General features: G+C 35.9%; 3 protein-coding genes across 3 annotated transcripts; 1 reads left to right on the forward strand and 2 right to left on the reverse strand.

The window, feature by feature from the left end:
- Positions 1 to 1203: 1203 nt before the first annotated feature.
- On the reverse strand, positions 1204 to 8809 carry LOC132189334 (RNA polymerase I-associated factor PAF67). The gene is made up of 7 exons (XM_059604034.2): positions 8083 to 8809; positions 7528 to 7859; positions 4966 to 5305; positions 2522 to 2670; positions 2328 to 2421; positions 1698 to 1769; positions 1204 to 1600 (listed from the first exon to the last, which is right to left on the reverse strand). The coding sequence occupies exons 1-7, from the start codon at positions 8629 to 8631 to the stop codon at positions 1556 to 1558; spliced, it is 1581 nt and encodes a 526-aa protein (XP_059460017.2). The 5' UTR covers positions 8632 to 8809; the 3' UTR covers positions 1204 to 1555.
- Positions 8810 to 11073: 2264 nt separating this feature from the next.
- LOC132189848 (uncharacterized) lies at positions 11074 to 15257 on the reverse strand. Its single transcript, XM_059604662.2, has 3 exons — positions 14454 to 15257; positions 12913 to 12993; positions 11074 to 11936 (listed from the first exon to the last, which is right to left on the reverse strand). Exons 1-3 carry the CDS (start codon positions 14836 to 14838, stop codon positions 11518 to 11520), a joined length of 885 nt encoding a protein of 294 aa, XP_059460645.2. The 5' UTR covers positions 14839 to 15257; the 3' UTR covers positions 11074 to 11517.
- A 1622-nt stretch (positions 15258 to 16879) lies between these two features.
- ADCL (D-aminoacid aminotransferase-like PLP-dependent enzymes superfamily protein) lies at positions 16880 to 21586 on the forward strand. Its single transcript, XM_059604835.2, has 5 exons — positions 16880 to 17309; positions 17410 to 17456; positions 18578 to 18756; positions 19874 to 20547; positions 21150 to 21586. The coding sequence occupies exons 1-5, from the start codon at positions 17111 to 17113 to the stop codon at positions 21242 to 21244; spliced, it is 1194 nt and encodes a 397-aa protein (XP_059460818.1). The 5' UTR covers positions 16880 to 17110; the 3' UTR covers positions 21245 to 21586.
- Positions 21587 to 25872: the final 4286 nt, after the last annotated feature.

Consider the following 25872-nt stretch of genomic DNA (forward strand, 5'->3'; position numbering starts at 1 on the left):
TGTGATTGCTTACTCCTGTAAACGTACCTTACATTGAGAGAACCAAGTAAATATCTATTAGTGTTATTGTATGTGATTGCTTTGATAAAAGATATGATGAGAAGTAGCCTATTTTGCTAAAAGATGTGCCTTGGAGTTGGCATTTCTGCCAAGACTTTTGATGGAGACCAGCTTCTGAAGTTAGGGAGTAGCTCATGAATGTATGCTTGTGATGTGAGTTTTGGATGGTTTATCTAGGACAACTAATTGATAATCCCCTTTTATGATGATGGGAAAGTCTCCATATGAGGCTGCTAGTTTTTTTTTTTTTTTTTTTCATGGGAGGCTGCTAGTTTGATTGCAAGAAGAGTTGCTTGTGTTTCATCTGTTGTGGCTACCCTGAAAACTGGCTATCAATGTGTCTTATAAATTACCATCACGGCAACCTAATCATCTTAGACACATTGAAGTAGCAACACATGATTGTCTGCCAAAGGCAACCAATGACAACCACAGCAACCTACTCATCGACACATTATTAAATGGCAACAAGAAAATGCTTAAATGATAAACCTGCAACAAAAAAGACAAATTAATAACCAATTTCCTAATTAAAACCTCATACACAACTAATAGGCGGAACTCTATCCCGTCATACAGATAAACATCACTACTTTCGGGGGGAAATAATGCAGAGACTCATAATTGACTACTGCATATTATGATTCATCCATCAATCAATCAATCAATATCACCGTCGTCAAGTACCTTTGATTGGCTAATACTAAGGAGCACCACTTTTCCGAAATTCATCCGAATAAAGTGATGCTCCATGGCACATTTGATTAATGCAAGGAATATGCTGGCAAATGTTCAACACTTGACTCCATTTGTTTTGAAGAGAAAATAATTTTGATTTTGCATATTCATCCTCTGCGTGGCAAGCTTCAAAACTGGTGCTTGGTTACTTGGTCTCTGGAATGTGGGTAGGATGAAGCTCCTCGGAGAGATTTTATGATATACATGTAATTCAAGTGGCCCCACTGCTCCATCCACAATGCTCTCCTCCACTTCCACCTCCAAATCCAAGCCCCAATAATCCTGATATCATATGACAACCTCTTTTATTCTGGCATAGCATCCTCTTCATTTCAAGTGAAATGAAGAACTATTTTATGGTCAAAATTTTGTTTTGTTAGATCTAACAATATACATGGTACCATGTTGTTTAAAATCTGTTGAATGACATGACTGACAACATATACACTATTTAGATCAGTAAATTTTAATATCAACCATGAAATGGTTCTCTCCAATTCACTTGAAATGGAGATGATCCTATTCCATGCACCTCATACAGCGGGATTAATCCTTTTTTCTTACCAATAAACTACAAAGTTCAAGAAAAGAGCAGCTGATTTAACTCACATATTTAATATCTAACCATATCCACTAATTCAAAAAAGCAGGAAAAGAATAAATAAGTAAGAAGGATAAGCTTTCTCCAAGTACTATAATAATTGAAAAGAACAACTGGCAAGATCACAGGGGCCAACCCTAGAAGGTGATGGGCAACTCAGTCCAGCTTTATCCGGTCCAAATCATTGATCAGCCCTTCTAGCTGTTACCAAAGAAAACATCAAGGAAGATTACATTAAAAAACCACCTAGATGTTCGAGTGCAAGAGAAAGTAGCTTAACAGCAAAGAATTGGCATACCTTGACAATCTGACGCAAGAAGTAATCCCCATATCTCTTAGATGATTTGGATTCAACAACATGAATCATGTCCTGCAGCAATATGAAACTGTGAATTGCCACACCCTTAAGAATAGAAGCTCTTCTAATAATTTTCTGGCTTTTAATAACCTAATCTTGTTTGGTTTTTAGATATTCCTGTATGCTGTAGCTTATTTGCATTATATCCAAATTACATAGGCTGAAACATTGATATGCATAAAACACATAGCAAGGCAGGATCACCGAGAAAAGGAGAAGGCAAAATCAGAATCACCCACAGTTTCATTGCATTTAGGTGCCTTTGTTCTTTTTAACGTTTTCTTTAATAGACTTGTAATCCACATACATGTTACAAATGCAAGGGTTGATACACAAAAGTGAAGTATAAGGGCATAACTTCAGCTGACAACTATTGCATCTAGTTAGGCTACAAAGTTAGAATTTATTTCACAAAAATTCCATGAACAAAAGCTCAAAATTGTCTTTAAAACCATATGATAATAAATTCAAGAACAAAAACAAGCCCTTGGACGATTCCTGACCTATGTAAGTTTCCCAGGAGCCAAACTAAAAGGAATCAAAAATAACTGAAGGAAATAAACAGCATACATCATCAATGTAGAAATCCACGTCAGCATTGGATACAATTTTTCCATCAACATCAACAGCATGTGTCTTATGCTTGTATGTCATCAAGATAGTCCTGTAAGGCATAGCAGAAAAAAGCTCAAGATATCACCTTTACATATTATCACCCGAAGAAACAGAGATTTTGAGCCAAAACCGAACTCCTCATGCAATACCTCAATGTAGGTTCATCAACTTCCATGTAATTTGCAAGTTTCCCAAGGGAGATGGTTGAATACACTTTCAAGAAGGTCCTGACACCCGATAGTAACTGTTGTTGCTTCACTTCATAAAGAAACAGTTTCAACTGAAGCCTGTAGGCATCCTGCAATAAATAAATGCATTTGCTAAAATCAGAAAGAGATCAACGTGCAACCAACATATAGAATAAGTTAATAACCTGCCAAAATAAGTTTTGATTTTAGGTAGTACAACAATGTGGACGGACAGGAAGACATTGAGGACCATCACAACCTCAAAAGAATTAGAAAAATATTCCCACAAACGAGTAAAGAAGACATTCTAATCATCCATTTAATTGCAGACGCATGCTTCCACAAAGTGATGGTTAACCCATGGAAGCCCCTTGAAAACAATGAAACTGACAAACATTGGTCAGTTACCAACAGTAAGCAGGTTGGTGCTGGTTCACTGGTTCAAGAAACCAATGGCATTTGTTTGGGCGTTGAATACCCAGTACACCAATGCCCATAATACATATACCCCAACTTTCTCACCCCTACTCTCACTCGTTGGCCCTAAAACCCACCCTTTTATCCTCCCCAACAATCACTGAGCAACTTTGTCATCTCACAGAACAACTACATCACTGCTAGCTTCACCATGATTAGATTTACACCGACTACTTGTACTTGTTATTGTCGGTCAAGTCTTGCAACAATTAGACAATGTCAATGGCAAAGTCAATATCATCGTGGGCGGTGTTCTAATGAGGTTTATGGGTTGTATGGGTGGAGTTATGGAAAAATATCATGAGGGATTGGAGGGAGTTTGCTAATCATACCCAATTTGAGGTGGGAAACAACTTCAATGTTAGATTTTGGCATGACACATGGTCTGGGAATTAGACCCTCAGGCCTCAAGGAAGCTTCCCCTGATTTGTATAGTATAGTTTGTGTTAAGGATACTTCTGTGGCAGATCATTTAAAGCTATATAACAGCTCCCATCAATAGAACGTAAGCTTTATCAAAGCAGCTCATGATTGGAAAGTAGATGTCTTTGCCTCATTCTTCAATTTGTTGTACTCTAGAGTGAGCCATTGACGTGAAGACAAGCTTTGCTAGGCCCCTTCCAAGAGAGGGTCAATGTTAGATCATTCTTTAACATCCTTATCCTCGTGGTGGTACTCCTTACCCTTAAAAGAGTATTTGGCAAAATAAGGTCCCCATAAGAGCGGCGCTCTTTGCTTGGTAGACCGCCCTATGGAAGATGGAAGTGACATGTCATTGTGGTGGATTGGTATTGTACGTATAAGAGGTGTGGGTAATCTATGGATCATCTTTTTCTCCACTATAAGATTGCTTGTGCTTTATGGAGTGCTATCCTTAGTCGTGTTGGGCTAACGAGAGTGGTTGACCTTTTCACTTGTTTGAGACTTGAGAGGTTGAGTAGCAATCCTCAGACTGCAGCAGTGTGGAAGATGGTACCATCTTACCTTTTTGTGGTGTATTAGACGAAAATAAATGATAGGAGTTTTGAAGACAGTAGTGGATCTAAAAGTATTTATTTTTCAATACCTTTTACCATTGGGCAGCTACTTTAGACTTTCTTAATTTTCTTGAGTTTCATGATTTCCTTGACTGTTCTTCTTTTTCTAACTAGATGTTTCTCTTGTATACTTCATGTTTACCTAAGTTGTGCCTTTGCACTTTTTAATGAAATTTTGATTACTTACAAAAAAATCGTGGGCAAAAAGCTTTGAGGACATAGAGAATGACATTGAGATCAACACGATTTGAGTACACTTTGGGCCCCCCCAAAAAGGATTTTGAGCTTTTGGAGCTCCTCATGGGGTTCAAGCTCAAGATCGACAAACGATTCACCTCAAAGAGGCCTGGTCGGTTGGCTTACTTGAGGTTAGATTCGAAGGACAAAATTAAGGCCCAAACACAGGCCGCTCCACATGATGGAGCCTATGCCGGTAAAGTGAAACCTGAAATCCTAACCTAGCCAACCAGTCGACCCAAAACCAACCAACAACACTCAGTTAAGCTTGACTCAGTTTTCGAGGTTGATTGGTTTGGTTTTGATTTTACCCATCAACACCATTGGTTCAAGCATCGGAATCCAATGAACGCTGATCCAAGGGTTTGGTGCTCACCCCGAGTTGATAGGTTCAAAGATTCCTGCAACTAAACATAGTTGCCAATTTATACTACATACAGTTAATGACTAATAGCAATAATTAGAACATTTAAGATTAGTTTTTATGAGCTCAACAAATGGCAACTTCTATCAAACAAATATCTTCAGTTCTAATCTCAAAATAAGCTGTTGATAACAACTGTAGAAAAACGTTATTAAAAAAGCACTAAGCAAGATGCACACTTCAGTCCAAATCTTTTTGAAGTATGGGCTCAAATTGAGGAAAGTAAATACCTGGTTGTAATTTACAAGAGGCTCCTCAAAACTTGGAGCTGAAGGGGTAATGAACTTAGGGCATGCATATGAGAAGAGCTCATCATAAATACCAAATGCCTCATCATCATATCTTTGCATTCTGATCATCTTTTCACCATACTTCTCCCGCAGCTGAGAGTTCACAGTTTCCTCAACAAGTTTTACTTGGGGACAAAGTGAAAGACAAATTGCCAGCAAGGCATACATCTGCTCATTCTTCTTCAGTATCTGCTCATACTGTGGAGACTTTTGATGATATTGCTTGGTCTTGTAAATGTACAAAAGAATCTTATTGAATTCACGAATTGCCTCCACATACCTTCAAGAGAAGTAACAGTAGGTGTTGAGCTCAATATGCAGATAAAGAGAGAAAAATCTTAGGAATCTTTTTTTAGTGGTAACACATGCACCCAATGGGTCTTAAACCCACAACCTCATCCTCCCATTATTAGAGCATTCACAACAGACTCCCTATATGTGGTTCCCTTCCCTAAGTTAAGGAAAAATGTCAAAAAAAAATCACAAAAAGCCATCCACAGCAAACTCCCTATATCTCCCATAGACATTAAGATCGCTACAATACAACCCAATGTATAGGTTTGCACTGTAGCAATCCGTGTGCTTATTAAAAAAGAAAAAAAAAAAACGCACTCTCTCTCCTGAATCATTAAAAAAGTAGAGAAATAAAGAGCTAAAAAAATAAAGAAGAGTAAAGAAATGATATTTAATTAATATAGGGAATGATAAAAGGAAAGCTATTGTGGAGTATATGTAGATAGGGAAGTAAAAAGTAGTTTTAATCCTTAAATGTAGGGAAATGACAAGGAAGCTGCTGAGAATGCTCTTATGAAGAAAGAAAACGCTATTTGAGCTAGATCTCATTGCCGGAAGAAAGATCATATAGAGATATAACATGAAAATTTACATATTTACAAAGGCGCAAACCAAGAACATTTTAACTGAAAGTAGCTTTATTTTATTTGTGAGCTTTATGTTTAAAACTAATTGAAAATCATTTCGTTCTTTTTCATTTTCATTGTTGGTGGGTGTTTTTGAGAAAGGGGGGGGGTGTGGGGCAGCAATGGGATTTATGTTAAAATTTCAAATTCTAAAATAATAGGGCAACAAGGCAACAAGTTACCAAGAGCCTCTCGGGCACCATTAAGAGACAAGTGAACCAATGCATTCGGCAATTGATCAAATTTTCTTGCACAAGTAAAGCTCATCTTCCTTTGAAAAATTTCCTGCGTACCACACTTTCCAATAAACAACTTTAAATCTTCTCATAATCCTAACTCTCTATTTCACCATAAAATTATGGCTCCCATCAAATCCAACCTTGCAGTTACTTGCACTAAAACATACAACAACTCTACATCCTTTGATGATACACGAAACAAAGGGGTGTCCTCCAGACCTTAAGAGCAAAGGCTTCCAACTTTGCCGGCATCCTAATTCATTAAACCCCAGCCCTTCCTCCGCTCTTATATAGGTAGCAAGTAGGTGACCGTGTTCAAGTTGAGGCAAGAACTACAACCTAGGTTTGTTTTTTCTCCCAATATAAAACACCTAGAAAATCACTCATCTCCGAGTAGTGTTTCCAACCTCTGAATTTTAATTTCAAGATCATAAGCAATCACAATTTCCCATAACACAAAATTATTAATTTACTTATTTTTACATGCTTGCACCTCTAAACTGTCTGCAATGCATACATTCCAGATCATGTAAGGATCGATACTTCTGAATCTGGCAAATAGGGCTAACACCCACAACTTATATATATTTTTTAATAAGTAATAGACAAATATCAATAAAAGCATAAGCCCCCCGGCGCCCCTAAGTACACAAGAAATATACAAAAGGAAACACTTAACTAGAAGGAGCAAACAGAATAAAGAAATCACTATAACTAATCGACAAAGGAGACACGTAAGCTTATATTATCAAGCTTAAAAAAACATAAGACACTAATGGGAATAGAAAATTTAATTTGGAAAATTAATAAAGAAATGATAGAGCTTAACAACAAAGCTAAAAAATGGATACTGAAATGTAACAACATTGTAACATATTTTCTAGTTCCTATATGTAATTTGAAATATTTGAATGGATAATGGAATGGTTAGAATGATTGAATATGAAAGATTGGATGATAATAGGGAATGGGCACTTCGAGAAGCCCAAGAATCTCCAAGGCTGATTTGAGAACAGCTAATCTCCAAGAAATCTTTTACTGAATAATCCTTTTCATCCCTTTACAATTCTCTTACGAATCTTATATAGAGTTAGCCCCTCAACTCAAGCCTAACTATTTGGACCATACTCACCAAAGGGCTTTGGCCCACTAACCTAATATGTCCATTACACTTAAAGGAGCCCCTACTATTATATCCCTTACAAACACAAACATCAAGACAGAAAGTTCTACATCTTTAGACAAGAAACAATAGCAGACCCAAAAGACACTAAAAGAGTCATAGATGCAAAGACAAAGCAGCTCAAGACCTAATGGAGAAGGCAATAAATGGGTTATCGTACCTCCGCAACATAAGATTGGCAAACCCATAATGATATATGGTGGTAATGTGACTTCCGATTACACTCGTGTAAACACCTTGTTGACTAATGTCAATGGGAAGTAAGCACTTTAAACCAGTATGATAATCACCCAAAAGGCAATGAACCCGCAGCAATCCCACCATGCTGAAATACCCCAACACCTTCAAAACGTTACTGCCACCACTGTAATCATACCCATCGGTCGCAGTAAACTGTTCCAGACCTTCCTTCTCCTGCTCAAGAATCTGAATGATCATGGACCTCTCCACAAGGGCTTGCAAGTAGTTCAGCACACCATACACATTCCAGGCCTGTAATAGAAACAATCGCTCTAATTTCAGCCCCTAATGCTAACGGGGCGGAACATAAAGAAGCACGCATATATGACCATGAGATGTGTTTTTTATTGGCAACAAAAGTTTAGGGTCTAATAGCATGCTGTTTTCGTTCACATTGATTCACCAGTATTCAAAAGATAACTTCAATTGGGTTTACATTCCGATAACCTATTATTCTCAGAGCATAGTTACAAACCTGGTCAAACTGCTTGAGAAGTGAAATCTCCTGCTCGGTCTTGTTCTTCATCTTAGCCCTGTACTGGCAAAAGCTCTGAAACTGGTATACAAATTCATCAACCATGTCCCAGAGCCACTGGTTGGGCAGCTGCATGTTGACGACCCCGTGAAGCACGACCTGGAAAAGGCTGCAGTAGTTGTCCCAGGAGTCGATCCTCTGCTTGAGCGTGGGAGAGAGCCTGGCGTACAAGTGGCGGAACCACATCTCGCGGTAGAGCAGGCAGAAGACGTGGTCGTTGTCGACGAAGTGGGCCACGGCGTCCACGGATGGCCAGGGCGTGTCCTTGAAGAGCCGCTCCGACAGCGTCTGGAACGACGTCTCGTACATCTGGTGAATCTCGTACACATTCTTCTCCCGGATGTGCCTGTACAGGTGCACCACGAACGTCTTCACCGAGTCCGGCACAAAGTTCGGGTCGTATCCGAGCGCCTCGTCTGGGGTTTGGGATTGGGAAGAGGGTGGGGCCGCCGAGTTGGCCGGTGCGTCGTCGTAGTCGAAGCTCGCCATTGCTTGCTACTACGGCTATGACCTGGCGATATGGCACCGATGACCGATATATGGCGAGAGCGAGAGAGAGAGAGAAACGGAGAGAGTGGTGCTAGGGTTTACTGTGGGAGAAACCGATCCACTGTTATTGGGTTCTGGAAATTGGACTTGTTGTGGAGCCTCCAAATGCCCAATGGCTTACGGCCTCATAACCCAAGTTTGATCTCGTAAAGTAAACCCCCTTTATTCCATATTTTAGGTTGGTTTGGATGTGCTTTTTTTTTTCTTTTTCTTTTTCTTTTTTTTTCAGATTGTGAAAAAAAAAAAAAAAAAAATTGTTAAAATATGTTTAGAAGGGTGAATTAAATTAAATATAATACAAAATTCACATTTGAGAGAAATTAATTTTTTGTGGTTTTTTTTTTGGGAAATTAAGGCGTGCAAGTTAGGTCGGTCCTCAAGGAGTAGCTCAATCAGCTTGGGACCACGCCTTATAAAATGGAGATCACTAATTCGAATCATTCTCCCATTTTCTTTCCTCTTGTGCAAATATATTAAAAAAAAAAAAAAAAAAAAAAAGTTAGTTGGAATAAATTCCATTCTTCACAGTGTGGAGGAAGAGAAAAAGTGGATGGTCATGATTTGGTCTTCATTGTCAAACAAATAAAATCGAACGATTGGATTTTGCACAGACAGAGCTTTTCTCTAAACTAGGTTGAAGAAAATTTTTCTAACCTAGTTTATAAAAATGACATGTGTCATTTATATGTAAGAAATACATGTTTTTTTTAATTACATGAACAAAGTTTTAAAATATATATATATATATATATATATATATTCAAAAGGCATATGCATGCTTCTCACATGGAAAAAGTATAAGTCATTTTTATAGAATAGGTTAAAGAAATTTCGAAAAATTTTGTTTGATTTCGCACCCTTTTATCTGATGGTTTCAAATTGTTTGGTGTAACTAGTGTTGCAAGAGCCGAAAACATCCAAATAATGTGTCTCGTTTTTTGTAGCATGGCTACAAGCCTACATATACGGATTGGTATTCGTGCATTCTTTTTAGCTACAGGTTAATATCTATTTAAACATGTTTGGTATTATATTCAATGTTTGTTTTGCGACCAATGTAACCATGTTTGATTGGTGGTAACGAGGACAACCGTCATTAGTGGAGTGAATCACCCTAGGTCAAACTTGGTCGAGCTGCTTGTACTAAAACATGAGTGTTGTACTACAACTTTATTATATGACATGCTCAGTTAATATATCAAGTACTATATTTATAACTATTATCATGAAATTTTTTTTATTTAACGGAATACTTCATTTATATTACTACTTTTGATTTATAAACTTTTGTTGAATAACTGAGTTCAGTACATGATAACTATATTATTACTCACTAAGTCAAGGACTTACACTTATATTTTTCTACATATAAAACATATGTTGTTTATACTGTATAGTTAGACTACTTTTAGATGCCAAATTTGAGTAAGGAGGAATTTGAGATAGTTGTGATCATTTGGCGTTATGATAGTAATTGGCATAACGCTTGAAAACTCATCGTGGGATTTCAGAGGTTGTTCATGGTAATTAGTAACTTTGGGTGATATAACATACTTAGAGTTTAAGACACGTGTATGTATTAAGGTTTACTTTGGATATTTTTATAGCGATGATATGTATAGACTATATTAGTAAATGTAATGATTCTTAATAGATGTTCTGGTTGTAATGATTTAATGTTGATAAGGATATCATGTGTTTTCGTTGCTTAATATTCTCTTTTTGAGTAGTAGAGATTTCTTGGTCTCATTCTTGGAAGAATTAGACAGGAAGCATAGTGAAGAGTTAATTACTAGTTAAATAATTTTTTGGAGCATTATACTCAACCAACAGTCACATACATATAGTAAAAAGGCTTTGTATAATGAAAAGTATACCCCACTAATGACCTTACCTATTCAAACTTGACACTGTATAAGGAAGGATTGACTCTACAAGGAAGGGATGCGCAGAAGGAAAGGCATTCATTGGAATCAACCACCTCCCATACTGAGCTCTTCACCTCCTATATTTGCATTATCAGACCCTATTACCTTACCTATGACAATTCTATAAAGAAGGTAACAAGCCCTAATTTGAGGCATGCACATCATTTCTCCTGTCTTATTGCCTCCTACCATTTCAGAAATTAAATTATCCTATTGACTTAAGCATTAGAGTGTCTACCGGCTTTTGTTCACCGTCTTTTGTTTTTGCTTATCTTTGCAAGTATTCTTGGCCAAATTACTGGGGTGGGGTGTGGTCAATCGTATTAACACCGTCGTCTATACATGAAATCTTATTTGCCATTTCACTGTATCAAGACTCACATCCTCCATTAGGTGGTGCATGCTCAACGAGCTAGCTCCGCACAAACTGTCGCACCATCATAAGACCAATAAATTGATAACCAAGCCACATTTCTGAGATGACAATACTATCTGTTCTGAGAATGTTGAGACAGAAAAACAAGTATATCAAGTTCATAAGTATTTATCAGTAATCAGCGGACTTCCATACTGGATACAAAACTCAGCAAGAGTAACTACTAATTCTTGCTTTTCTTTTTCCTCTCTCGCCCTCCTCCCAAAAAGCGAAGAAAAATGAGAAAAATTCGTTAGTTATTCACAAGCTACATTACCTAAGACGACAAATGAAATGAGACCTTATACAGTGGACTTCATCCCCAGCCAAATAGCTCCATCCACTCGTTGCATGACATCAGTTGAACTATCAAGAAGTTTGTGCATTCAATAATCCAAAACTCCATCCATTCCCAGTGCTTAAGTCATTAAGAAATTGCAAGGAAGATGTGTTATTCTGATTTCTGAACGCATAACTTGAAGATCACACTCTTTGCCTGTTAGCACCGGTATGATTAGCATTAGGCGCTTCCTGGTAACTGTTAGGTTCATCTTCTTCGTCAGAGGATAGGAGGGATGACCCCATCCATACCTTAAACCCTTCATTAACACGCCTTTCCAAGTCTGGTGTGACTTCCAAGGGATTCGCTTCCAACATTTCCAGCCCAAGGTTTCGACCGCTAAAGTCTCCCTCATCAAGAATCACAGCTGCTTTCCTTCTTAGGAAGAATGCAGTTCCCCCATATAGAATAACCAGTCCCCATGACGAGATCTCATAGCACCAAAATAGGGGTACAGAGCAGCTGTTCCCTAATGTGAGGAGGGTTGATCCAAGAAATAACGCGAGAAGGCCAAAGATGATGGCAAAGATGATATTCAACACAGACAGACAACGAACCCCACCTGTGGATTACAAGAAGGAAGCTTCAAATCCACTTATTTGAGGTGTTCATGCAACATTTTTCCAAGTCTTTTTAGCCTCTATCAGATATGACAATGATATGATGAAAACTGAGTAAATTGTACAAGAAACATCTCCATGGTTATGATTACATTAATTTCCTTTTCATTTTCTTGCACAAAAAGTAAACGAAAAAAATGCAAACAAAGAGGAAGGATGTCTCTGGCTTTCAACTTTTGAAAATCCAGTCGCAGATGATTTTCTGTAATCAACTGTAATCCAAGTAGACTTTCTGATTTGTATTACTACAAGAAAAATTATATTAAGACAAAATGTAACAAGGGTTAAACATAAAAGTAATCCAAGTAGTCCTAATGATACGCTAGCAAGGCTTAAATATAAATGTAACAATATTCCTGTTCCAAATGCAAGAAGAGACAAAATATAAACTCTGTAGCTCCAAGCCAAAAATTTGTGGATTATTCATCTAAATCTGCCTCAAATCAACCAGACGAACTGTGTCCAGACTACCTAGAAGCTGAAAGATCCTAACTTTTGTTCTTCACACTGTCATGTTGGCAACCAAACGAAGCATAACAGAGACACTTCAGGGAGAAATACATCACAGACCAACATTTGGTGGGCTAAATTGTTTATGTATTCAGCTTTTAAACATAATCCGGATTAGAGATGAGAACAATCTAGCAAGGATTTTAAGAAGAGTTCATAGCAACAACCTAATGACAGCTGCAGCTATTCCTAAAATAAATAGAAAGGATCACTCCCATCATATTTGAAAAAAAAAAATTTTGACGTCTTCAATAATTGAAAAAAATAAAATAAAAAATAAATAAATAAATAGAAGAAAGGTGGGGAGGGGTTGTTGTTTAGGTAAACGATGGGCATGAAAGAAAAATACCACTCATACTAGCTAAATTTCATTTACACGAGAGAAAACAAGTTAGAGAAAGAGCACACCTCTTTTTGAAGCACAGTAATTATTTTCGACCACCTTCAAGCACTCATGTCTTTTTGGAGCAGCATAAGCAACAATGATTCCTGCAGCAAAATCAGAACTATGAGAAAACAGAAAATCATTAAACATAAAGAAAGCAGTAGATTACATGGCTATAATACAAACAAACCATTTGGAACCTATGCGAAAAAGTATCCAATGAAACAATCTTGGAATTGATCCCAGAGCAACCAAACTAACATTGATGCAGGACATGATTTTATATTGGATGGGGTACAACTGATGGATCAGAGCTAACATAAGAGACTCAATAAAATACTGAAAGTCTCTTTCAAGTAAACAAGTTTGCAGCAAGTAACATACACCCATAGATAAATACATTGAGCAAACAGCAAAAGGTGCTTGACCCTTCATTATTTTCACATATTTCAGTTTACACTGCAGAGCAGTGACTGTAAGTACTTCAATCATCAATTTTAAAAACCCAGTATCTGAAACAAAGAGCAAAAAGACCATGAAGATAGAACCTTCAATAAAAACACACGACAAAAATTCTAGGTCTCTATCCAGAAACAAGAAGGTTGGATGGAAAGATACAATTTCATGATAACATTTTTGCTGACTTCTAAAGATGATACACAAGTCCTTTCTAACATGCTGAGGAAATGCTTCAAAAACTTATTTGAAATTGCTTTCAATTAGATTAGTAGTTTGGAGAGTTTTGTGCTTTCTTGACTTAAAACACAAGAAGAGAATTATCCCCTACATTATTTCCATAAACTTCAGATTTAATGAAAATCTAAGTATGTTTTCACCTTGCATGAGCTCTTTTACAAAGTTTCCAACTCAGTTTTCCAATCTAATTACTTAACAGTTTCCTCTTTGTTTAGAAAAAAAAGCTTTTATAAGGTAACCCAAAAGTTTCCAATTGGGCTCCCAGTCGTTTCTCAATCTCACATATGCCATAAAAATATTTTGAACTGGATTCCCTTTCTAGTAATTATGCTCAGAGCCTAGGATGTTGACTGACAGCATGTCGTCATGCTAAAATGCATCTAGTGAGGTTAATTCTGTTAACTGTAAAAAATTACTAAGCTTAAAAAACTAATTTTTGGCATCAAGATCTAATGATTGACAGTAAATCCTCTGTTACTTGAGGATCTTATAACTTCTCAAATATTATAAAAAGCGCATACCAACATCAACAACGTAAGAACTTTGTTTCCTATTTCTCATATAATCCTAAATTTACAGCTATATCTGACATTATATACGACTCTTCTGAAAATGGAATGAAATCCTAGAATTAAAATAGAAAAAAGAGAGAAATGTTCCAATATAAACAGAATGAACCTCCCAGAATTGAAATAATATTATATGACCCTTAGGATTAATAGGAAGGTACACTCTTGATAACCCAAACCAAACACAGAACTCAAAATCCAAGTTCTCTACCATCCCCCGTTCTTCCCAGAAAACTAACAAAAAACACCAATAAGTTCGAAATAAACGAGACACAAAAACTCGAAAAATTTGCCTTTACCTGCAACAAGATAGAGAGCCGAGAGCAAGAAAATGAGCACGAAGGGAAAGAACACAACCATCAAGTAGTAATCCACAGTCTCCTGGTCGGTCAGATAATACGCGCCCGGAAACAGATCAAAATCTCCTCCTCCACCCCCTTTGGAGTTCAAAGACAGAGGCTGAAGCCTCTCGTCGCTGCAAAACGGCCTCTTCCCATTGTCGCCAGGGTAAACAATGTTCAAACTGATAGTCGTGCATATAATCACCAGGAGCAAAATGAAGGCCACGAAAGCCGTTACGAGCGGCCTCTGAAGCTTGCCCCACGCCCTGTCCTCTTCCCGCAGGGTCTCGTACTCGTGCTTCGGCATGAACGCCCGGCGAAGCGCGTCCCCGATCACCTCCATCAGACCCTACTTCTTGTTGTAATAGCTCAAGAATCAAATAGCCTTCGATTTTCTCTACAATTTGAACAGACGAGCCAGATCTAAGCAAAGCCAACCAAGTTCGAAGCCAGGTTCTGGGGATTCACAAATTGGAGAGAACCCAAAAGGAACCCTAATTTGGAAGATTTGAAGGATATGAAGAGCCAGAGGTGGGATTTATGGGAAGAAGAAAAAAATGAGTGAATTACAGTAACTGCTATTGTGTTTGTACGTCCGCATCGTAGGCTCGTAGCTAATCAGATTTCTGGCGTGCCGGGCGTATGCACTCCACTGTGCACTCACGGTGACGCGTATGATTTCTCCGGCTTTTAGAATCGGTTACGCGCTTGTTAGCAGGAGCAGAAAATGTCGAGCTTCTTCTTCTGAGTCATGGAGAAGCAAACATTAGTACGTTGGAGTTGGTGCGAGTGGTCAACACGCTATCTTTATTTCTTTTACGCGTTGGTTTCACAATTAATTAATTAATTAATTGAAAATCATGCCGAGATTAATTAAATTAAATTAAATTAAATACCAACTCTGGTTGCTGTAAGTTGTGTGCGTATATTTTATTAAATTCAAACCATAATCAATTTAATAGAAGGTCTTTGTGAGACAGGTTAGAGAAGACTTCCAGTAGGCGCGCATCCTATTTCACTATTTGATTTTGATTACCGTAATTTTGCTACAAAATCATTTACAAACTTGTCGGGCAGTAAATTTTGGCTTATTAATTTCTCTTACTTATTTTACTAATTATAAATTGCTACGTCAATTTGAAAATATGGAACTTAACCTTTATATATATATATATAGAGAAAAAAAAGATTGCATTAATTAAAAAAAAAAAAAGAGAGGAGGTATGGCTCCCTAAACAGAGACTCAATGTAACACTCCAAAAATTAATTAAGTAATAATTAACTCAACGGTTCGTCTCCTAGTCTTATTCCACTCCAAATAAGATTCAGAGACCTCTACTATTCGAAAACAGAGAATACAAGCATAGGAAATAAAAAGATTCTATAAACATTAATCATTACAACCAGAGCATCTACCAAGGATCATCAAGTAGCTAAAATTACACTATACAAATCATCATCTTTACAAGGGATTCACACTATATCTCAATATGCAGACTCGCATAAAAGCTCTAAGTCTACAATATAACTCAAAAGCACTAGTTACCATGAGTACCCGCATAAGCTTGCAATAATTTCTCAAGCATCACTCGAATCGAATCCTCCAAGGTAATCAGATGCTTCGCGGTATCCATCTTCTGTTAAACTATCTATAACAGCATAGTTGTACATACCATAAGTAGGTGCCTAAGTGTTGTGCAAATTTTAATATACTTGCAAGTGCATGAATCGTTTGTAGTTTAATGGATTGCAAGTGCGAGGTCGAACCCACAGAGAATTGTATTTTTGAAAGAACAACTTATATCTAAACCAATTTTATCCTAACCTAGTTCCAAAAGGTTTTGTTTTTGTTGGATAACCGCCAATTAACCAACTTAACTTATTTTTTAAGTGAATTTTGAATTTTATCTAGTAAGTTTCTTTATTGTGCTTGTCGAACTAATTTGTGATTACCCTTTTAGTTTGTGTTCAATGAAGTTACTCTTTTTTTTATATATATATATATATAAACTATATGCTTAATTGATTATGTAGTTACAACTTATAAGGAAGTTGATAAATTTTAACATAAAAACCTATAACCAACTTAATCGACCACCTATTGATTGACTAATTAATCGAAAATGTTAAAACTATTCCTTGTCAGTATGAAGTCGGTTAATTAAGTGACTTAATTGACTTTTACAAATCTGTAGGTGAAAATTCCCCTACCAACACACCGACTGAACCGATACCCACCCTTACACAATGAATCAAGCATGTGCCTTGCATGTGCCATCGGAACTAGTAGTAAACTTAAAAAAAAATGTGTAGAATTTCTCATCTAGAAAAGGAAAACACCACACAACAAAAACATCCTACAAAAGAAACTAATAAAATAAATTAGCACAATTTTAAATTTAACACAATAGTCACATCTATTTTCTTATGCAAAATAAACTATAATTGCATTTTCCTCGGAAAAGACAGAGTCGACATATTCTATTCTGTCCTGTTTCAGCTAGGAATCTTTCGAGGACTTGGCCAGCTAGGAATCTTTCGAGGACTTGACCAATGATTTCTCTCGGATTTGTTCTTGTTCCCATTGCTTCTGATAGCTCCTTCCGCTTGTTTCCATGGCTTCCCTCTCGTCTTGCTCCAAATTTGTCTCGCATGACCCACGAGTTCCCTCAAAGGTCCATCATCATTCGCACAACTCAAACGTATTTTTCCCCATTCTTTCACATTCGGGACTTAGATTTGGGATTTCTCAACATGGGTCGCATACAAAAATAAGAACTTTGAGAAGTTCTAATCACTCTGAAGCTTTGGTTGGTGAGTTTTCTATTTATCATCTTTACAGAGTTTTGGGTTTCTTAAATAGATGTTGGATCAGATCATAAAGAGTGATGTAAGTTTGACTTTATTGTGGCAGATTCTACTGCTCAAATATCCGATGTTCCAAACTTGTCTTGTTTAGAGGTTAATATTCCTACTCCCTTCTGTGTTTTCACTTGTTTTCATTTCCATATGGATGTGTGATGGATGTGATCATTTTAACTTACCATGGAAAATCATAATCTAAAGGGAAAAAGAAAAGAAGAGCACTGGATTGGTTTCTGCATTAAAAATGTGTAATGGGTAATGGATCAAGATTGAGACTTGTGGTTTCTTGACCAGTGCAGAACCAGAACTTTTATTATGGGGGACAAAACTAGGGGAGAAAATTGGTTTTATAGGTCTACTTTATATAAAAAAATATATATATGTTCTTAATAGTTTTTTTAAATCTTTTTTGGGGAACTACCTTATGGGCCCTGTTCTTTACCATACTTCATGTTAGTATATTATTGATTTTACAACATTACCATATTTGTGTCAGAATATTTTCATAATTTTCACAGCATATTATGATAATATTCTCTATTGTAAATATTCTAGTTATTATTTCTTAATTTTGTATTCAGTGTATTTCCTCTTTTTTTTTTTCTTTTTTTTTTTCACTGGCATCATTCAATGAGAAATAGGTTGTTCTATTGTACAATTTATACGTAAAAAAAAAAAAAGCTTTTGTTTTTAACTGTTGTAAAGTACACTTGTGAGTGTTGTGTTTCTCATTGATAAAGTATAAAGAAAGTGAGTAGTTGATATACTTAGGTGGACCTAAGTCTATTAATTTAGGCTTTTGGCCTAGAGCGGTGTCTAAATATGTATATTAATGTACTATTGGTTGACTCCGTTTGTGTCTTTCTCCCTAACAATTGATATTTGACAATTCTTTAGTTTATCTTTTTATACATTAGAATTTTAATTAAATAATTAAATTCACTATTTCTTATCAGCTTAAGCTTTTGGGATAAGTAGTGATTTAACATAGTATAAGAGCAAAGGTCCTAAGTTCGAACATTGTCTTTGTCATTTACCTCCTATTTCAATTAAATATATCACGTGTTGGACCTCACTTATTAAGGGAGAGAATAAAAAGTTTGTGCCCACACGTGAGGAAGACTGTTAAAATATTAATTAAATAATTAAATTCACCAAATTAGTAGAACTACTTTTTTCGGTTAGTAACATTTTGTTTCATCTGGACATTTCTCAAGGCCATTGAAAGGCTAAAAACAAACCGAGATACCCAAAAGGGCAAGCAGCAATTCCTGGCCATGTACTCTAGTGTTTTTGGTGGAATAACAACAGATCCAGCAGCTATGGTGATCCCCATTGATGACCACATGGTCCACAGGGGGCATGGTGTTTTCGATACTGCAGCCATCATGAATGGGTCAGTGCTTTTGGCTCCATAACACACATTTTTTCTTTTTTAACCTCCTAAATACACTTGGAATATTGTTAAGCTCTTCTAATGCCCACACACATCATACGAAGGCCTCAAAGGTCAATATATACAGAAATAGGCCATTATATATATATGTTGGTACAGTTTCCGGCATGGTAGATTCAAGGGATGAAATCGTAACTTTGAATGTCGCTCATTCTTTCAATCTGTGAGACAAAAATGAGGTTAAGAGAATATGCCGGGATGTTCCGGCGAATCCTCCTCTAATGCTAAAGTTAGCTTCTTTCTGAGTTCTGCATAGTATTTACTAAGAATGAGTCATGTACCTGTGTCCTGGACTTTTGTACCCTTATATAGGTGTAGTGGTGGATGTAATGATGATGACGGGGCAGAGGATTTGGAATTCGGGCGTAACGGACGGAGGAGTTAATATTACTGTTCCCTAGTTGTTACGGTTATTATGAAACCGCTACTGTCGTTAGTGCGAATCCTTAGAGTGGGGCATAACTGTCACTGTAATTGACCCGAGAATGCTTGTAATCAATGTTGACTCCAAGAATGGCGCGTAACAGCAGTCGCTATCATGAATGTGATCTGAGAGTGATTCATAACTGTTCCTGTAATCAATCAGTATCCGAGAGTGTGGGTAACGTTGATGTGATTAATGTGTGTGTTTGACCCTAAGATTGTCGGCTTGATGATCACTGTAGACGTGGTGGGAGTAAGTTATCCCGGACCATCATAGAATAGCGATGACGATGGGCTTAGACCTTCAGCACTGGGCTGGGCTTGTTGTATCATTGTGGGCTTTTATCTTCCATTATGGGGCCTTGGGCTTATTGAATTTGGTAGGATTTTTATGTGTAACGTGTATATATATATATATTAGAACTTTTCTACTAGACAATTTGTCATAATCAATTATGAACTTGAAGTTTTACAAATCTTTCCTGGATTTGTATCTTTTTCCTGTTTCTTGAAGAGCAAAAACAATTACTTGTTCCTAGTGAATCATGTGGCAGTAGAAAACAACTAATATTTATTTACTGGTCTTAAGCTATCGATTTTCAAGCTGCTAATAGTATTTTTTTCATAACCCCAGATACCTCTACGAGTTGGACCAACACCTTGACCGAATTTTAAGGTCTGCATCAATGGCCAAAATTGAACTCCCATATAATCGTGAAAGAATAAGAAGAATACTGATACAAACTGTCAGTGCTTCCAAGTGTAGAAAAGGATCACTGAGATACTGGCTCTCTGCAGGACCTGGTGATTTCCAACTATCCCCATCTGGCTGCCATCAACCAGCTCTTTATGCTGTTGTAATCCAAGATCAATCACCGTTTGATTCAAAGGGCATCCGAGTAATAACTTCATCAATCCCAATAAAACCTCCTCAATTTGCTACCATGAAAAGTGTGAATTACCTCCCAAATGTGCTTTCAAAGATGGAGGCAGAAGAAAATGGTGCATATGCAGCTATTTGGCTGGATAGTGATGGATTTGTTGCTGAAGGGCCTAACATGAATGTGGCGTTTGTTACAAAGCGGAAGGAACTTATTATGCCTAGTTTTGACTATATTCTAAGTGGGTGCACGGCTAAGAGAGTTTTGACTCTTGCTGCAGAACTGGTTAGGGAGGGGAAGCTTGGGGAAATCAAAGTAAGAAATGTGAGTGTGGGGGAAGGGAAGGAAGCTGATGAGATGATGCTTATTGGCAGTGGAGTTCTTGTTCGGCCTGTTGTGCAGTGGGATGAGCAGGTCATTGGTGATGGTAAGAACTCTTCCTCCTGTTATGTACTGTCACTGTGTACCCTAGAAGTAATCATTTGTCCCAAAAGCTTAGGCTGGTTTAATGATTTGACAATGTGTTTGTGTTGTATGCTCTATTATGAGTTTTTTTAACTGATAAAAAGTTATAGAAAAAACATCATTAAGCACAGTGGACCTCATTTATTCATGTTTGAAGTTGCTTTTATATATGTGAACTACATTGTTACAATCATGCTGGCCCTTTTAAGAGCATGTTTGAGATTGTATTTGAAAATAGAACTTTTAAATCAAAATGAGTTTTTGGTAAAAGCTTTATTTAAAGTCTTTTTCAAAAGTGAGTTTGACTTTTTTTTAGAGTAAAAAAGTCAAAGAAGTACTTTTGAAATTTTTTACCAAATATGTGAACTTTTTAGGTATCAATAATACTTTTTAACCTCCTTATTGTAATCACAAACAAGCTCTAAGAAATACCTAAAAGTAATGCATTTTATATTATTCTATGGCCCTTGATAACCATTCTCTTACTTAAATTGTTAAGTTGAAATATTGTTGCTTATAAAACTTTGAAAGTTGATAGAAGTTACAAATTTTGTTTCTTTTTAGGCAAAGAAGGTCCTGTGGCTCTCAGTCTCTTGAATCTCATTATTGAGGACATGAAATCCGGTCCCCCTACAGTTCGTGTGCCTGTTCCTTACTAAGCTTGATGCGGAGTTCTGTCCTTCAACCTTTAATGCAAGTTCTACCATCCTTTATAACAAATAAGTGCATTAAATTTTGGCATATTGCCCTTTAACTGGAGGGTATCCGGTACAAAATTATCAAAAAAATGTGTGAAATGATAATTTTACCCTTATGATATAATGGACTGGTTCATTTTGAACGGGAGAGGATCATTTTGTCGCAATGTCAGGTTTGATGATAGCTTTCTATTGGGTATTGTATTAAAGACATAATAGCAGTGAGAATCAGTTGTACTTACCAGCAATGTAAATGTAAGGTTTTCAATTTTTATCTTTTTTATGCAATAGTACTGTTCTTTTCCTCCCTCCAAAATGTCCCCATAAAAATTCCTTTAAGGTCATAGCACGGAAAGTATGGATAAAAAGGAAAGGAGAGTGTCTTCAATTCTAAGTAAAAATAACAAGCTACGCATGACGCGGATAAATCTGCTCTTACCAGGATTAACTTCTCACTAATCAGATAAATCTAGCGTCTTACTAGGAATGTAAAGTATCACCATAGAAAAAGAGCAATTACAATTCTCAAAAACAAAATATTATTTTTTCATTAATCATAATCTGTATTTATAAAGGTTCAAAAGAACACTTAAATAGACTCTAAGAAATCTTAACTAAATTAACTAATTTTTGGGTCAAGCCCATTATAAAATTATAATTAAATTGCAAAATGCATTAACTCTTAAAGTATAAAACCTAAATAATCAATAAAACCTAAAGACTAGTTTATTCTTTCCTCATCCATGGCTCAGAGCAAAAGGTTTTTTTTTTTTTTTCATTACATTCAGTGCCTTTTTATAATAAAGAATACAAAACTACAAAAGAAAGAAATAAAACTAAATATAGGTAAAATCCGTAACTATGTCTATTAATATCCTAAAGGTAGTTTTAAAACCTAATAAGAAACTAAGAGCCCGTTTGGAAGTGCGTTTTTAAAGAAATAATCTGCGTTTTTAAACTAAATCGCAATTTTTGAGTCTTTGGGATTGCAATTTTTAAAATCGTGAAAAATTTCTGCTCAATTTTAACATGTTTTACCAAATGCCTATGCAATTTCAAAAATGGCGATTTCAAAAACGCAATTTTAAAATCGCACTTATTGAAATCACACTCCCAAACGGGCTCTAAATCACCTAAGAAGGAAAACATTACAAAATCTTATATCTTAAAGACAAATAAATAAACTAAAGAAGGAAATTCAAATAAACATTAAAACCCTAATAAAAAATAGATAATCAATTTTTGTGTCACAACCAAATATGGATTATAATCAATTGGAATCGTAGCACTTGCTACTACAATATTTTTTTTTTGTTTTTGTTTTCAGCGGTCATACATGAGGTGGTGTCTTGTGTTTACATCTTATAAAAATTGCTTGGAAATTTTTTTATAGGATCAAGAATTAATATTAAATTCAAAGAACTGCAAGGATTAGGCTCTAATTTCTCTCTCTTGTAGTTATCAGAAGGAAATGCAAGTTAATTTGTCAAGTTGTGCGAATAGTTTTGTGTGATGGAGGAAAAGACATTCATATTCGTAGTAGAGAGATGATTACAAAATACAAGTGGACCATCCATTCAGCGTCATTGCTTTGCGACAAGTGGTAGGTATTTGTTTTCTTCTTACCTTTTTGCAGTCCAAAAAAATATATTCTAATCCACATTGAAAAGTGCCATAGGCACTAGGTACAACCCACCTCAGTGGGGGTAGGTTATACCTGCCTATATATATATATATATAATATGGCCATCTGGGGTTGGTGCCTGGTGGTCTATACAATGGATCCCATCATAGGAGTTGGAGTATTTACAAACGTATTACTTTGGAGTGAGGAAATAATGCAATCCTTTTTCTTAATAATTGAAGTGAAAAACGAAGGTTCGTGCACTAAATTCATCTCTCTTCACCTCTTCAATATGGAATCTTGTAAAGAATAAAGGATAAGAAAAGGAGGAGGATGAAACATTAATTGAGGTGGAAGTCATTTAATGCTCCGTTTGTTTCCACGTAAGTAGAAAATATTTTCTTCAAAACTTTTCTTATAAAAGTATTTTTTAGTGTTTGGCCAATAGGACATATATATATATATAAACAATTTTTTTTTCATTTAATTATATTAAACTTTAAATTATGATAATGTTCCGATTAGGTCCCGATGGTGACTTAGTCGAGTCTTATGAGTCCCGACAGTGATTTGACTAGGTACCGCAAGTCTTGACCGGGTCCCAGAGAAGTCCCGACAGTGGTTCCATTGGGTCCCAGTAAGTCCCAGTTGGGTACCAACAAAGTCCTGACAATGGCTGGAAAAGTCCTAGTGGCAGTCCAGTTGGGTCTGGTGAAGTCCCGATAGTGGCTCAGTTGGGTCCCGACTTGCAATTTTTTTTTTTAATAGAGTTATTTTGAGTCTTTTGGCATCCTCAGTTAAAATTTAACTCCAAACCCTAACAGTAGGGGTGACACTTTAAACTTTTTAAGTTGGATAAACTAAATTGAGAGATTTTAAAGTTTAAGAAGATAATTGCAAAAACGTTGAAAGTTTAGGAAAATTAAGCGAAGTTTCTCCTTAAAAAATTAACCTAAAAATTTGAGTTCCAGCAGTGGCTCAGTGGGGTTTCAGAGGTGGTTTGGTGGGGGTCCGGTGGTCACCTAGCGATGGCCTACGATTTGAGAATGAGAAATTCAAACTCGACAAATGGTTTACGAAATTTAATAACATAAACCATTTTCTGAAAATAATGAAGCTTTTTTGGTCAAACCAAAAAGATTTTCAGTTTTACTATTATTTTTGATTGCACCATGCATCGAATAATATGAAAAACATTTTCTAAAAAATATTTCATGTTGATCTCAAACAGAGCCCTTTTTGTTAATTTGTTGGGGGTTGTCGCCATGCAACCACATGGACCAAAATGTTACTTTTGAGTATATATCCATACACAACATCCCACAGTCAAACCTCACTCCTACGAGTAATGCTAGAAGACATTCTTATGTCACTCTAAAAATGATGTGTTTTTTAAAATCATCATTGAACTTGTGATTGATCACAATTAAATTTTGATCAAATGGTAATTTTAAAAGCCACTTTATTTTTTTGGATCAAGATCCACTACAATTTCTTTAAAATTTTAGACTCAAATTACGTAATTTAGGCCTTTTTTAGGCATTGAAACAATTGAAAAATGTCACCTATTAAAAATGTGGCATGTTTTCGAGGTACGCAAAAAGAATTTTCTTTCCAAAAAGCTTCACCTTCACTTTTGTAGAGACATTTATTCTTCATAAAATTGAAAGATAGTTTTTTGCTCAAATCTTTTTTACAACATAGAGAGCAAGAATATAATGAAAATATACTCAATTTTCAACTGTAACATACAATATTTTAATATGTAGCATTTCTCAATCGTTTCAATGTCTAAAAATGACCAGACTTGTGTAATTTAAGAATCTATTATTTCTTTAAAATTATAAGAAATCTTAATTCATTTGTAGAGTAACACAAAAAGAACATAAGAATAACTTCTATTATTACTCCCACCCTCCGCACCTTCTTTTATCCATTCTATTCCTTTTCGTCCTTATCCTATTCTCCTCAACCCCTCTCATTTTGGCAAAGGAGTTGAGTCTTATCAAGCTCTCTTCACTTCCAAGCCCTCTTTCTGTGTGTATTACACGTAGTAGGACACTTCCTCTTCGAGGTGCCATTTTTGTTACCCTTTCCCATTGGTTTTTTTTAAAGGGAAAAATATAAAAATATTCTTGAATTAACAGTCATTTTTTAAATAGTCCTATAAAGTGATAAGTGTACTAACGTGATACATCAAACTATTAAGGTGTTAAAAATGTCACTTCTTTATTATATTCCTATAATACTCATATTCTCTTAAAAACTAAAATAACAAACTAAACTAAACTATTAAAAAAGGGGGGGAGGGGGAGAAATACATTTTACCTCTCTGACCTATCTACCCAATTACACTTTGACCTCAAATGTTTAAAAAGTGACACTTGACCCCCAAACTTTCAAATTGTTGCAATTTGACCATTCTGACTTTTTTTTTTTTTTTTTTTTTTACAAAATGCCCCCATCCCAAGTTTTTTTTTTTTTTTTTTTTTTTAAAAAAAATTTTAAAAATTAAGGGGTGGCCGACCACCCCAATTGGGCCTAGGGGTGGCTTCGGCCACCCTAGATCGGACACCCCTTAATTTTAAATTTTAAATTTTAATTTTAATTTTTAATTTTTAATTTTTAACTTTTTTTTTTTTTTTTTTTTTTTTTTTTTTTTAACTTGGGATGGAGGCATTTTGGAGAAAAAAAAAAAAAAAAAAGAGTAAGAATTGTCAAATTGCAACAATTTGGAAGTTTGGAGGGGGGGTCAAGTGTCACTTTTTAAACATTGGAGGTCAAAGTTTAAATGTGTGGATAGTTCATGGGGTAAAATGTATTTTCCCTAAAAAAAAAGAAGAAAAGATAAATGCAAAAACAACTCTCTATGTTTGAGTTAAATTACAATTTGTTCCTTTGTCGTAAAGTGAATTCAGAGGTCCCTGAGATATGCAAAAAAAAAAAAAAAAAAAACAATTCAATC

The sequence above is a fragment of the Corylus avellana genome, chromosome 9 (genome assembly GCF_965113065.1).
Source record: "Corylus avellana chromosome 9, dhCorAvel1.hap1.2, whole genome shotgun sequence".
NCBI lineage: Eukaryota > Viridiplantae > Streptophyta > Magnoliopsida > Fagales > Betulaceae > Corylus > Corylus avellana.

Coding starts and splice junctions, on each gene's coding strand:
- LOC132189334 (XM_059604034.2), bottom strand. CDS start 8,631: ATGGCGAGCTTCGACTACGACGACGCACCGGCCAACTCGGCGGCCCCA. Junction 7,860..8,082: donor TTCTCAAGCAGTTTGACCAG/GTTTGTAACTAT, acceptor TTTCTATTACAG/GCCTGGAATGTGTATGGTGT. Junction 5,306..7,527: donor GCCAATCTTATGTTGCGGAG/GTACGATAACCC, acceptor CTTCTCTTGAAG/GTATGTGGAGGCAATTCGTG.
- LOC132189848 (XM_059604662.2), bottom strand. CDS start 14,838: ATGGAGGTGATCGGGGACGCGCTTCGCCGGGCGTTCATGCCGAAGCAC. Junction 12,994..14,453: donor GGCTCTCTATCTTGTTGCAG/GTAAAGGCAAAT, acceptor ATTTTGCTGCAG/GAATCATTGTTGCTTATGCT. Junction 11,937..12,912: donor TTACTGTGCTTCAAAAAGAG/GTGTGCTCTTTC, acceptor TGTAATCCACAG/GTGGGGTTCGTTGTCTGTCT.
- ADCL (XM_059604835.2), top strand. CDS start 17,111: ATGGCTTCCCTCTCGTCTTGCTCCAAATTTGTCTCGCATGACCCACGA. Junction 17,310..17,409: donor TCACTCTGAAGCTTTGGTTG/GTGAGTTTTCTA, acceptor TTATTGTGGCAG/ATTCTACTGCTCAAATATCC. Junction 18,757..19,873: donor ACTGCAGCCATCATGAATGG/GTCAGTGCTTTT, acceptor TCATAACCCCAG/ATACCTCTACGAGTTGGACC.